Here is a 13,824-nt window from a genome sequence, read left to right as displayed (position 1 = left end):
AAATTAATGTTGTAACACGTAAATCAGACATGTGAGCTAACCGAGAACCGACAAGTGTTCGTGTGTGTGTGTGTGTGTGTGTGTGTGTCGCTGAGGATCTTTAAAAAGAAAGCCCGGCCCTGAGACGAAGCCCGGACACGGCCGCATACCCTACCGCTGTTCTAATTGTAAAAGCCTCTTGTCTATTTGCTTTTGGATGAGCTCCAGGGGTTGGAGACGGGCCTGTCTGAAACAAAAACAGGACCTGATGAGGCTATTTGGAGCTGGACGGGTAATTTTTAGTCATGGGATCCCCGAAAAACTCAAAAGCGCAAAAAAAAAAAAAAAAAAAAAAAAAAAAAGGCACGCGGCGTTCGGGACGATCCAGGGCCGGGGTCGAGCGAGCCAGCTGGCGGCGGCGGCGGTGATGAGAGACTGACTCCCGAGGAGTAAACGGCGGACAGATATCTGACAACCGGTGATGTTAACAGCCCCTGATAAGCGCTGCGGAGAAACTGGAGGTGAAAATAAGCGGCGGAACCCCCCCCTTCCCGAATGACTGACGGGTACAATCGGAGGCGATGGGGAGAAAAACGCGGCGGGTACAAGGATTTACTGTGAAGATGGAGGAAAGGGACGGCGGTGTTGTTGGCGGGGCGCGACCCTCCGAGCGCCGCGCTTTAGTGAGAGTTTACCATTGAGCTCGTATACTTGACATTTGTCTGACATTTCCCCTCGACGCCCCTCCTCCTTCATACAGCTCCTCGGTCAGGGCCCCTCCACGCATCGTTGCCCGCCACTAAAAGGCAAGCGGACCCTCTGCTCCAATCTGCACTTCCCCACACGGTCACTCCCACTCCCTTCCACACGGCAAAGCGTTAAACTGGCTTATTGTGTCCCGACACCGTATACATTCACATTAACCTCTCGGGGAGGCTGTTCTCGTAAACCCCTCGAACTGTTGTGGGAAACGGTATCTGGGGAGCGGACAAACATGTGGAAACGAGACTTTTTTTTTTTTTTTTGTCGTCCGCCGTGAAGAGCTAGGAAAGGGCCCGGAGGGGGCCGGAGTTGTATGCTCGGCAGACAGCGCTCCCTCTTCATGTAGTGTAATTAAAGAGGAGACCGGGCTGTATTGACTAAGAAACCACTGCGTGCCCTTGAAGGAACATCTGTACTGGAGAAAAACAAGGCAATTATGCAGGAGGGGGGGCAGGAAGGGGGGGAGGAGGGGCGGGGGGGCGGAGGGAGAGGAATCTCAAGTAGGACAGCGAGAGGTAGCGAGTCTCAAACGAGAAACGGGATAAGAAAACGCCAAAGCGCAAAGCGCGTCGACTTACTGGCGGACACCGGCGCCGTCGCAACCGCCGCCAACCTTCACCCCGTCCTATTATTGCTCTATTTGTTTCCGCCGTGTCACTCCGCCCGCAGCTTTTTATCTGCAGGCTTGATTCTTCAAGGCCCTCACAGATGAATACATTTAGCCTGACCTCGGCCCGGGCCTCCCAGAGAAGCAGACCGGTTCAGACAATACTCCCTGCCCTGCCTCTCCAGTCCGGCGTGTCAGAACAAGGGAGGTTCTCAAGAGACAAGAGACAAACACACACACACACACACACACACCCCGCAAAGTGTCTCCTCGCAGGGCAGATGTCTACCTTTCCAAATTTAGAATTTTAATTGGATAATTCGGGAATTTTCGGAAAAGGCACGGACGACAGTAAACACCACGGCTGCTCTCCCAAGGCAGAGACGGTCACTGGGGAAAGAGCCGGAGCTTGAGTTCCACTATTTGTTCTGAGGGTCCTTGGGGGGGCCGGAGGAGGAGGGTGTGTGAGACTTCCATCTGACCATGGGAGCAGTAAACAGGTCCTCAATAGAGCCGGCATTTTCCCACCATTATTTCACAAAAGATAAGGGGACGATAAGGAGCAGAGATTCCAAACCCCCCGCAATTTCGGCGTTCCTTGTTTTCTTATCCAGACGGGCGTCGCGGCGCGGATAGCGCAAATCCGCCGCACATCAAATACGGGAGATACGCCGTAGCCCCTCCGCCGGCGGCGGCGGCGTCTCGCCCGCATCAAAACAAAGCGCTTCAAAAAGATCAAGAACAGTCTTTGCTATTATGCGACGCAATTATCTTCATCACCGCACGTTAGCTACGACTGCAGCAAATTTCATCTCATTACACCGTAGCTCCCGTGTAATGAGCATTGTTTACAGAGTTCTCTCCTTCCCCGTGTTAACACGCTTATCCGTACATAATATGTTTTAAATGCTAGCAGCGCTAAGCGCGTGTATTTAGACTTGTTGCATTGTGGGAGTTATTGTGATAGACCGAGAGGTTTTCGCGCGCCGGAATTCCAACCATGAGACTTTTTTTTTGTTTTTTGTTTAGTCGAAGGCAAAATAATGATGTGACCCCGCGTTCACCCTTGACCAATCCTTCATGATACTGACCTCTGGACCTTGGGAAAATGCAGCGTGTGTGTGTGTGTGTGTGTGTGTGTGTGTGTGTGTGGCATGAGGAAGCGAGTCCCTTGTCCAAGAAGAATGATTCAGGACTATAAGAGGAGAAACCGGCTTCTCTCAGCTTCTGGGTCTTTCCACAGCAGACGTGAAGACAGGTGAAATAATTTGGCTCTTCCGTCGTGTAAACAAAGGGCAGAGAAATAGGGCAACGAGACAAAAGCTCGGAATTTCCCCCGCCGACTCGCTCGACGCGCAAATTTGAGAGGAACTCCGATTTTTTTTTTTTTTTTTTTTTTAAACATATAAATTACGTGACCCTCTTCTGAACCGTTTTTCCGATTGCATGACCCGACTGCCGGGCCAAAGTTAAACAGGGATGACCCTCCCCGGGATTTTTCAATACACCCCTTTTCATAAATCGCAAAAAGTCCCTAAGGCAAATATTTAACTGACATGGTCCAGACAGGTAGACTAGCTCATTTCTTGGCAGAGCAACTTTAACCTCAACTGAGTATGCCTTTCTAATACCTGGTGCTCTATACTGCAGCCATCCCTCACTCCATAAATAGCCAGATCTAAAGACAAGGTCCCTATAATGAACAGAAAGGAGTTGTTTGCACTGGCCCGTGGACAATCCTGCAGCCCGACGGAAATGAAGGAAAAACACCGCGTGGCTTCATGGGATTTGTTCACGGGCGAGGAGAGGCACAATTTCATATATACTGATTTTTTTTTTTTTCCATTTTGTGATAATAAGGGCCAAGAAAAAAAAACTATATATATGTATATACACGGGTAAACATGTTTCCACACTACATATGACAATAAACAGGCTATGCAGTGTGTATGTGTGTGTGTGTACGTTTGTGTGTCTCTGTCAAAAAAAAAAAAAAAAACCCCTCACTAACCCAAGCTTACTGTTCTGTATATTTCCTGTGCATCGTGTATTTGCAAGTGTATTTGCAGTCCCTATGTCCTCTATTCTAAGTCGCTTTGGATAAAAGCGTCTGCCAAATGCAATGTAATGTAATGTAATGTAAACAATTTGAATCTTGAATTTATATACATATAAAATTATGTATTATATACGATATATTTAGAATATAATGAATATATACATATATTTGTGTCGTCTATATTGTTTCTTCAGACATAGTTATTTATCACTATTTTCAGAGCCACCTATTCCGATCAAATATCTAGCAGATCTAGCACGTCCCCGAAGACGGCACAAACAGTTACGCAAACGGTTACGCTTTTAAAGCAAACGCTCAGAATCGACGCTTCTCGGCACGGACGAGCGGACGGCGGGGTTTTACCTTTCTGACACTGATTGGAGGTCCAGCAGCGGTACTCCTGTTTGTTATTGAACATGGTCTGCTGGCACAAGGGGTTGACCTCCATGATGCCCGGGCAGACGTTGTCGCACTCCTTGGCCTTTTTATTCCCACTGATGATGTTGTTTAACTCGGCGTTCATAATAAGAGACCAGTCCACCGAGTCCAAGTAGCACAGCTCGGGGTTCTTTTCGATCCGGATGGCCCCGCGGGTGATGTTCCTCAGGTTGTACAGGCCGACGTCCTTCAAGCTGGTCATCTCGTAGATAACCAGGGCGTAGTTGAAGAAGAGGTTGTGCCCCCGGATGACGCTCAGGTTGGGGAAGAGCGTGCTGAGGCTGTCCAGGCCCGCCACGCGAAACAGCAGCAGGTAGTCGGTGATGACGGTCAGCTTGGGGAAGCTGAGCGACTGGAAGACTTCCTGGTGGGCGTTGTTGGTCTTGTCGTTGATGAGGAGTATCTGCAGGAAGCCCTCCACCACCGTGCAGTTCTCCAGGCGTTTGAACTCGCTGATCTCATTTCGGATGTCGAAACCCGGACCACAGACTGGGGGACAGAAAGAGACGTGAGCGTCCAAAATCCAGCTCCCATCATCAAGACATATATACAAATACAAGCCATTTAATTACAACAATCTTGGGAGTCAAGATGGCAAATCTGGTGGTTTTCGGCAGCCGGGAAACAGGCTGTCGCAAAGGTCCCACGGGGTCACATCTAACCGGGAAGTGAATGTTTGGCGCCGGGAAGAGCCGTGACCTCAGAGACGTAGGTAAACGGCGAGATTACAACGGAGGTCGACACATTTGTCGCGGCGATACGCTTTCTCTGTTAAAAAGCTTTTTGTCTGTCACCCCGGACAACCCCACGGTTTTTGAATACACCTGAAACCCAAGGTGTGCTGCGACACCGCGGCGCACAATGTCGACGCACACACACACAATAACCACGGACAACAAAGATGCTATTTATTATTGACGACGGCCCGGTCTTCCTTTAAACGTGCCGATCGGTTACACGAGAATTAACGGGAAATTATAGTCTCATCAGATAAACGCCGGCGGGGACGCCCCTTCCTGGCCCGGCTCCCTCGGGGACCAGACGCCGCCTCGGATTACATGTCGCTGTTTGTTATTGAGAGTTGAAAAAACTTAAAATGTTGATGCTAAAGTATTTAATGACTGCTTTAAACTTAAATGTTGAGGCAAAAGCATTGCAAAATATAACCTTTGACCTTAACAAACCTGCTCATTTCAACATTTACGCACTTTTCGCTTGAAGTCTAAATGTTTGTTTTTTTAATCCATATTAATTTCATGTGTTTGAGTAATTCTAGTTCATCCTTTCAACATCCCAAAGCTAAATAAAAATCTAAAAAGGGGGCAGGTTTCGCACACTTGGTCAGAATGACATTCGCAGTGAGTGGATAGAAGTCACTGATACATTCTATTATTATTTATTTTAATTGTTTTCGACATCTTTCACTGCTTAAAGTAGGATCAAGAATTATACACATATATATATATATATATATATATGTTGAAAAATAAATCAATACATTTTATATATAATATATAAAATTATATAGATTTTCCGATCAATAATCAATGCCTGTTCAATCAATAAATTTTACATATAGTATAATATAGTATCATATAACATATAATTTATTGATTTTTTTTAATTGATAGATTTTTTATCCTATTAATATAAATGTTGGAAAACATTCAATAAATCCTATATATATTATATATAGATATATAGATTTTTCAATCTATAATCAATGCCTGCTCAATCAAAAAATATATATATGATATTATATAATACAAATTACAAATGTACAATTAATTGGGTTTTTTTTTGTAATTGATGGATTTCTTTATCCTAGCTTGCCAATGGGGCCGAAGCCTTTGTGTAAAAACCCTGAAGGGGGAGGAGAGTTCTCGGGATCCCGAGCCCCTCCCCCACCAAGCAACACATTTCAAGGTTTGCACAGCAATTAGGGGAATTTGTAAATAGACACCTTTTGCAACGATCGATTATATTTGAACCGGGCTCAGGAGGGTTCAACAATCAGCACAGGAAATCCGTTGACGTATGAGCTCCTTGGTTAAACCTGTTATGTTCTTACAGAGGCTTAGCACACTACAAGCAACAGGCAACACTGTCAAAAGAGACCATTGCGGGAGACAAACAGCCACGTTCTCTTGGTGGGAAAAAAAATAAAAAATAAGCATGTGATCTCCGTCTAAACACCACCTGAACGCACAACCCGGGGATTCACATAATGACTGATGGTAAATAGGAATGAGAATACGGCGCGTAAGAGAAAAACTGCGCTTAAACGGCAGACGTGGTCCTCCAGCCGGTACGTGCGAGAGGCCCCCGCCAGCAAAAACAACCCCGGCGGAGACAAGACTCGCAATGTTTGATGTTCCTTCTTTAAGCCATTCGATACAAAAATAGAAGCGCCATTGTTCCTCCGGGATGAATGGGCTATATTTGTTTCTGTTAAGGTGTCTCCCTTCTCCGAATTCAAAACGGAAGCGATTATGGCACGGGGAAAACAGTGTTTGCACGCAGCCATCAACACCAATGCCCCTGGGCTGCACTTGTGAGCCATCGAGCTGCATGTCCTCTTTGTTTCATTGAGAATTTTCTTCCAGTTTCTCCAGCAGCCAGAGCGGAGGGGGGGGTTGGGGGAGGCGTGGAGCCACTCCAATACAAAGGCTAATTTGTTTGTTAGTAAAGAGAAACTCTAGGCTCCACTTCCTGATGAGGGCATTATTAAAATCAGGGGGGCGTCTGGCCAGAAAATGGGAGATGGTGTGCGTGAGGTGGGGGGTTGGGACGCGAAAACACGGCGGCCGCTGCAAAGATAAACCTCCCGCCAAGCCATTTTCACCTGAAGCCTGGTGTAAAATCACCCAAAAGAATAGAAGAGGAAACGTGCGTCTCACGTGGTCTGCCAAATTGAATTACTTCGGGGGAAAGAATAAAAAAAAAAAAAAAAAAAATCCCAGAAGAAAGGAGCGCTAATGCATAGGATGAAGGATAGCCGCTTTACGATTTCCTGGCTCTCCTCATTAAGCGCGTTAACAACTTGGAATTCCTATTATTTTCACGGGGGGGGAAAAAAAAAAAAAGATCGAGGGAAAAACCACCGGGTCGTCGACCTGCACTAGTCCGTCCATTTATTGTGATGATGAACAATTAAATACAAAGCAAAGGCTTCGGCGAATCATTACGTAAGCGGTGGAAAAATTAAACGAAAAGTGTTGACAATAATGACCAGGCGGTTTGGGAGTCGGTGTGCACAGACGGGGATAAGCCTCTCCCTCTCCGTCGCCCCTTCACACTGCTGAGCAAACACGCATATCTGCACGCTGTAATGGGATCCATCGGCTCATGTTTATGATTGATAAACCTTGCCCCGGCCTTCCGCTGAAATGTCATCGCACGCACACGCGCACGTGAGTCAAACGCAACCCCGACGTGCATTGAACTTCAAATTAAACTCGTCGGACGTTTTCGGAAGCCGAGGCTTCTGTTTTTCTGCAGAAAAACGCGTAATTGTATCTTTTTCCAGATACGCAGATACAAACGCTGGATATATTATGAGGGAGATTCGTCTCCGCCCGCCCTCGCCGGACCCGCGGCGACGACACCGACATAAAACGCATGACAAATTTGAATTTAGAGGGGTATTTTAAGTCGCGTGGACCCGGCCGGGGTTTACAAACACCCGAATTTTCCCAAATCGGCCCTAGTAGGTGGTTTGCGCACCACATACCACCCTCCTCCTCTATCTTCGGGATGTTTTTCTGGCCGACTTCCGGATCTCTGTTCATAAACTGTACGCGATTTAAAAATCAAACGTTCTGCCTCCCATTAAAAATATATCAAAATGCCAGATTAGATCCTTGCGACTCGCGGTCTCATATCGTGCTACCCCGCGTGACAAAAAGCTGACCGACCACCAGAGATCTCTCGATAAGGATGTCTTTCAAGGAGCTCGTTCCCATTTATGTATTGTTATTTGGGAAAACCACATGTCGAATGATTCACCGTTTAAAAATGATATCCTGGAGTTAACATGGCGTCTCGGCTCACGCTCCGCACGGTACGAGCCCTTGTCCATTTATGGAGCGCGACGTTTCGTAGGATCAAACCCTCTTCTGATTGGCCGGCCTTGAGACGCCCAATCAGTTAGGGCCGACCCGCATCTTGGAATAGCCGCTTAGCCGCTACGTCGCTAAGACATCGATGCACGTTCACGAGGGCTTTTGGACACTACAGCGGCGTGCTAACACGGGGCTAATAAAACTGCGTTCACATGGCAACGCTGACTGTTTTCCTCTCCGACAAGTGCGATTTGAAGAGATCGACGCGAGGCGGAGAATTCGCACGAAGACTGACGAACTTTGGTTATGGCTGAAGTGACATTAGATTGGAAAGTGGAAAAAAAAAAAACAAAACAAAGAAAACTAACAAAACCACATGACGCGGGGAGGAATGTATCTTGCCCAACAGATGCATCTAGAACAACCCTCTCTCTCTCTGTGTCTCCGTAAAAACATTTTTTGGGCTATTTCTTCACCAAATTAAGCCCCGTCTGTGTAAATCTTCCAGTAAAAACCTCCGAGTAAGAGGGATCTGCGCAGTCATATCCCCTCACACCTGCCACATCAACTGGCCCTAATCCCCGGCATACTGGAAGTCATCTGACCAGCGGTCCACCGGGCCACTTCCCCTCAGCGGACCTCACTTCAAACGCCGTGGCTCGGATATCACCGAAACCCCAAACAGTAACACGACCCTCCTCGCCACCACAACCGGTCTCGCATAAAAGATTCCCCGCCGGTCAGAACGAGAGTGGAAGGCGGCCGTTTACGTGCGGCGAGTGCATCCTTTAAATAAACACCGTACGTTTTAGACACGCCTGAGAATTAGTATTCGCGCGACCTTTTCCTTTTTTTATTTATATTTCACCGATGACGTGATGTGTTAGGCCGGCTGTGAGCGTCAGGAGAAAAGGCCTTGTTATTGTTTGAACGTTGACACGGATTATTTTATTTGCCTCTTTCACGTGACTTATTCTAATTCCAGTTTTCACGGCCGCCGAGTGCACTGCCTGGTGAGCGCAAAAGCTCAATGTAAAACCGACAATATAATTTTGTGCGTGAAATAACGTAAAGAAAAAAATCAAATAAAAATATTGATATATAATAGTAGAGACCATATAATTCATTTGATACTATTGTATATTTTATTGATTGTTTCTTTTTCAACAACCCGTGGGGGAAAGAGAGTAACAAAATCAGGTAGCTGGTGTTTGTGACTGTGACGGCTATATCTTTTATTTCCTTCTTTTCACGTTTATGAAATGGATTTTATCACACAACGGTGCAGAAGTGTCGCCTTCCCTGCGTTTGTGATAATAAAGGGAACATAATGGAGAATGTTAATGGAGAGCAAAGCTCCGGAGGCTCATTAGCGCCCCCGGTGGCGCGGAGTGGCATTACAACACACGGGACTGGTGTTTGTTTTTTGTTGTTTTTTTTTTCCATTCGTCCGTACGCTTTTTCATTTCTGGTTTTATTTGCCGGATACCATTTTCAGAACCATCTGATTTGCTCCATCGAGCAGCTCTTCGGCGCGCCGTTCTCTGAGAAAAAGGGCTAACGTTTATCTCGCAAATCGTCCATTGTTCCACGGGCCATTAAACCGGAAGCGGATGAGAGCGCGCGACGCGGCCGGATGGAGACCGCATTTGAGCTAAATCTAAGGAAGGGCCACTTAAAATAAAGTGTTTAATTAAGCATTGTAAACCTTAGCTGGCAGCCCGGAGGAGCTGTTGGACGGCCTTTCGACTGCACTCCTGCAAACTAGCCCAGTGACACACTTTCCTTAAACAGGGGCACGCTACCGACACATGCCGTCGCGGCGACTCCCTTCGTCGTAGGGCCGAGCCACGAACACACTCGCAGGGTTACGAACGCTCGCCGCATTCCGGCTTCCTGCGGCCGAGGGGTCGAGAGAAGGGAAGGCGGGGAGTTGCGTGCGGGACGATCGCAAGATGGAGCGAGTCGTGTCTGGGACTCTTGTCCCGCCCAAGACAAGGACGGCTGCACGGCAAAGGTACCACCGCGCTGACATTTGATTATTTAAAACGATCGTTCAAGTTTTCCGGAGCGGCGTATCCTTCCATAAATAATTGAACAGAACCACCGGTGTGCCCTCACGGAACAGGACAGAGGGCGCCTGTACTCACATAACCCCGATGCCAATGTTGTTGGTGACATACAGTATCTATTTATAACCGAACGAAGCGGTGCCAAGTGATGAAGCTGAGCGAGAGGGCGCATCTGTCCGTGCCGGGGATCCGCTCCATGTGAATAGCGGGAGCCAATTAAACGGTCCGCAAACTCTCCTCTCTTCCCGAATCGACAAAACCGAGCCTGTTTTCTGCGAGCGAGTAATATTACACGTTCTATTTCCAAACACCAAGTCTCTATCTCCCTCATGCTCCCTCTCTCCCTTTAAGAGACTTGTTTGCTGCATACTTGGACGCGATGGCGTGGAAAGTTTACTGTGGTCGAGAGTTAAAAGGAGCCTAATTCAATTTTATTGGAGTGGACAGATTATCAAAATGAATAGAGCGAAGAGAAAGAAAAAAAAACGCTCGACCCCGAAACTGTGACTTTCCACTCGGCGATGACAGAAGCTGGAAATTCTGACCCTCTATACAGTCGGCACGTCGGTCCGGTGAAGTAAGCGTGGGTTGGACCCGATAAGCCGGAAAAAAAAAAAAAGCCCCCGCCGAGATGTTCGCCGCAAGCTTCGTCCCTCGATCCGTTATCCCGACTGATCGTGATACCGGTCAATTTGAGCGCTAAAGGCCTCGCAACCGACCCACAAGCTAAGCTAACGGAAACGACGCCGCGCTGCGGAAGACGTAAATCATGGATCGATTCGCACCGACTCCTTGTTTGACCTCGAAGGTTATCGTATCATATCCAAGACTCGGACCAGGGAACTCACATAGTTTTATGCAAACTAGTAGAAAAACACAACTTTGTTTCTTTAATCGGGAAACGTCATAAATTCTTTTTTTTTACTGGCCTGAGTATTAATATATTAGATTAACAGCCCGGCTTTACTAAATAATGCATGTGATGGCGACGTCTTTTTTTGAAGAAATTTTTCGTTTCACTTAACGAGGAAACTTCCGCGGAAAAATCTACAAAAAAAAAAAAAAAGCTATGAGCTACGATCATCAAGCACTTTTGAGGAAATGATTTTTAATGGCTATATTTAATGACCAATGAAAATGAGAAATCCCACTTAACTAGTTCCACTTGTTCTGTTTTGGCCGTGGTGGAGAAAAAAATAAATTGAAAAAAAATATATATATAAAATTGAGCTCTCCGGCTTCCCACTGCTCTTGTATAATATACAGCAGAATAAATAAGATTACTGACGGGGAAATATTTAAATATGTACACAGAACACGTCATCATAAATTTCCCAGGGCAGTGAAATACAAGTTTGATGGCAGTAAAACGGGGTCGGAGAAGATTTGTTAAGTAAGAAACTTTGAAAAGGTGCTTAAACTTTATGAAATGTAAAGAGGGATTCCGGTTTAAATTGAGGGAGACGTTCAAAGCCCAGAGGGGGGAAAAAAAAAACAAGGAAAGGGGAGATTCGATAGAGAATAAGCAGCTTTATCCTCCACTAACAACCCAGATTTTCACTCTCGTTAATTTTGCGTGACTATTACACGGGTCGTGTTTTATTAACATCATGAGGAAAAGCTAAATCGTGCGTTTGAGGAAGATAAAAGAGCGCGGTGTCCGATTCCCGAGCGTAATTGAACGTCACAAAATTGCGTGCCAATCCCAATTACAGAAAGGAGGGGAGGTGAAGAAGAAAAACAACAACATCCGCTCACTCTCTCTCTCTTTTTTTCTCCCTCTCTCTCCTCTTATTTCTCTATTTCTTCCTCTTCATTTCGGGGAGGAGGGGGTTGTTTTCATGCACGAAAGACGCGCATAAAAAATGGCCACATGGTCGAAGTGAGTAACCTTCAGATCCCCGGGATTCACGCGTGAGAATCGGCGAGATCATCGCGAGACATGCGCAGTGGGAACCACCCCCTCCTCCCATGTTGTTATTATTATTATTATTTTTTTTTTGTTTACATTTTTATCGTTTTTTTATTTATTTTAAATGTCATCACGTCGCTGCGTGAAGTGTTTTTATTCTTTTATTTTTATTTTTTTTTTGGCGGACCCGCGGAGCTGAAATCGGGGAGACCAAATGGCCTTCTTCCGGGAGGAACGCTTGCACCGGAAGCTCGGCAGGTTTGTATTCACAATAGCTACTAAATATTTATCCACGTTAAATACATTTTAAAATATATTTAATGAACGTCCATGAATTCGAAGCGAAGATCGGCACAAGATTGAAGTTGAAGTGGGCCGCAGTGAAGCACCGCCGTGCCGAGCATGCTACTCATTACGAAATACAATTCATAACACATTAAAAATGAAAAATAATAAATACTTACTCTCTCCATATGTGGACCACATGCAGATGGAGGAGACGGTCAGCAACACGCCCCAAAACAAAGTCGGGCTTCCCATCTGTTCGTCTGATCTCACGCTCCCGGACATTCTTCACCTCTCCAGGTGTCACAAAAAAATAAAAATAAAAATAAAAAAAAATAGAAAAAAAAAAACGCTTGCTCCAAAAATGAAGATAAATTTTTTTGGGAAAAAAAACAAAATAGACCCTCTCCCGCCCCTCAAAAAAAACAAAATAAAATAAGAGGGGGGATTCCTCTCCGGTAGCCTTGCTTATTACAAGATAATAAAACAGTAATAACAAAAGAAGGGGGATGGATTGTTTGGGAATTCCTCTGAAGGGGGTGGGGGAGATGGGGAGGAAAAGGGGTGGGGGTTTAAAAGAAAAAAAAAAAAAAAACAGGTTACAACAGTTCACACTTTTAACGTCGCGGCGGCCGCAAGCCGGTGCTTTTCCCGGATTTGAAACGGTGGTAATCCCCGTCCTCGGTCTCCATCTCGGGGGAGGGGAGGAGGGGAAGGGGGGGGTTCGGATGCAAACGGGCCCGGTGTTGACGACACGGCGGCAACCGGCTCACATGGTCCTACCGGGGGGCCTGCTGCTGCGGCTGCTGCTGCCGCCGCCGCCGCTGCTGCTGCTGCTGCCGCTGCTGCATCCCGGTGCGTCCGGAGCCGGATCTTCTCCCAGCCCCCCGCCCCGACCACCACCCACCCCGTGTGAAATGACTGTACGTGGGGAAAGGAAAAGAGGGGGGTGGGTTGCAAGAAACCACGTCCAGATCCACAAGGGTGGTGGCTGAGAGAGAGAAGGAGGGGGGGGGAGGAAAAAAAAATGAATGAACCCCCTTCTTTTTCTGCTCTTTTCTTTTTTTTTTTGTTTTTGCTTATGCCATGCAGGCTGCACCCCCCCACTCCCGAGCTGTGGAGCGGGGTGGATGGATGGATGGATGTCCTCCGGTCCAAGTTCTCTCCGGGTTTGCAGCGGAAAGTGGAGGAGCTGTGGGTTGGTGGTGGTGGTGGTGGTGGTGGTGGTGGAGGGAGAGAAAAAAAAAAGAGCTGTGCCACGCAGGAAAACGGTGCTCCGGCGAGACGACCTCGGCTGGAGTGGGTGGGAAGCGAGAAGAAGAAGAGGAGAAGAAAAGCGTTTCAGGGAGTTTGACCTTTAAGCGTGTTTCTCCTCTGGCCTTTTTTTTTTAATCCCGTGGATCGCGGAGGTTTAAAAATGAAAATTGAGAGAGAAGAAGATCTCTCTTCCCTTCCTCCTCCTCCTCCGCCTCCTCCTCCTCCTCCTCCCCCACTTGGCGCGGGTGGAGTCCGGCGGCGCGGCGTGTGAAGCCTCCGGTTCTCTCGGTGTGTCGGTCGCAGGCTTGCTTGCGGGTCCCTCCGCTCCTCCGCGGAATCTCTGCTGTAAACAAGAGTCGGCTTCTCCCGCACAGACACACATAGTGCTA

General features: G+C 47.0%; 1 protein-coding gene across 1 annotated transcript in view; it reads right to left on the bottom strand.

The window, feature by feature from the left end:
• Window positions 1-13,284, bottom strand: part of igf1ra (insulin-like growth factor 1a receptor) — an 80,062-nt gene extending 66,778 nt beyond the window's left edge. Inside the window, exons 1-2 of the mRNA XM_086163746.1 lie at window positions 12,358-13,284; window positions 3,771-4,334 (exon numbers count right to left, since the gene is read on the bottom strand). Coding sequence (XP_086019872.1) covers window positions 3,771-4,334; window positions 12,358-12,463 — 670 coding nt within the window. The 5' untranslated portion in view covers window positions 12,464-13,284. The remainder of the gene's footprint in view (window positions 1-3,770; window positions 4,335-12,357) is intronic.
• Window positions 13,285-13,824: the final 540 nt, after the last annotated feature.

Source organism: Fistularia commersonii, chromosome 17 (genome assembly GCF_037954325.1).
Source record: "Fistularia commersonii isolate RoL2024-O1a breed Wild chromosome 17, RoL_Fcom_v1.0, whole genome shotgun sequence".
NCBI classification, from domain to species: Eukaryota; Metazoa; Chordata; class Actinopteri; order Syngnathiformes; family Fistulariidae; genus Fistularia; species Fistularia commersonii.
The sequence above is the reverse complement of the archived record's forward strand: the minus strand, read 5'-3'. Positions and strand labels throughout refer to the sequence as shown.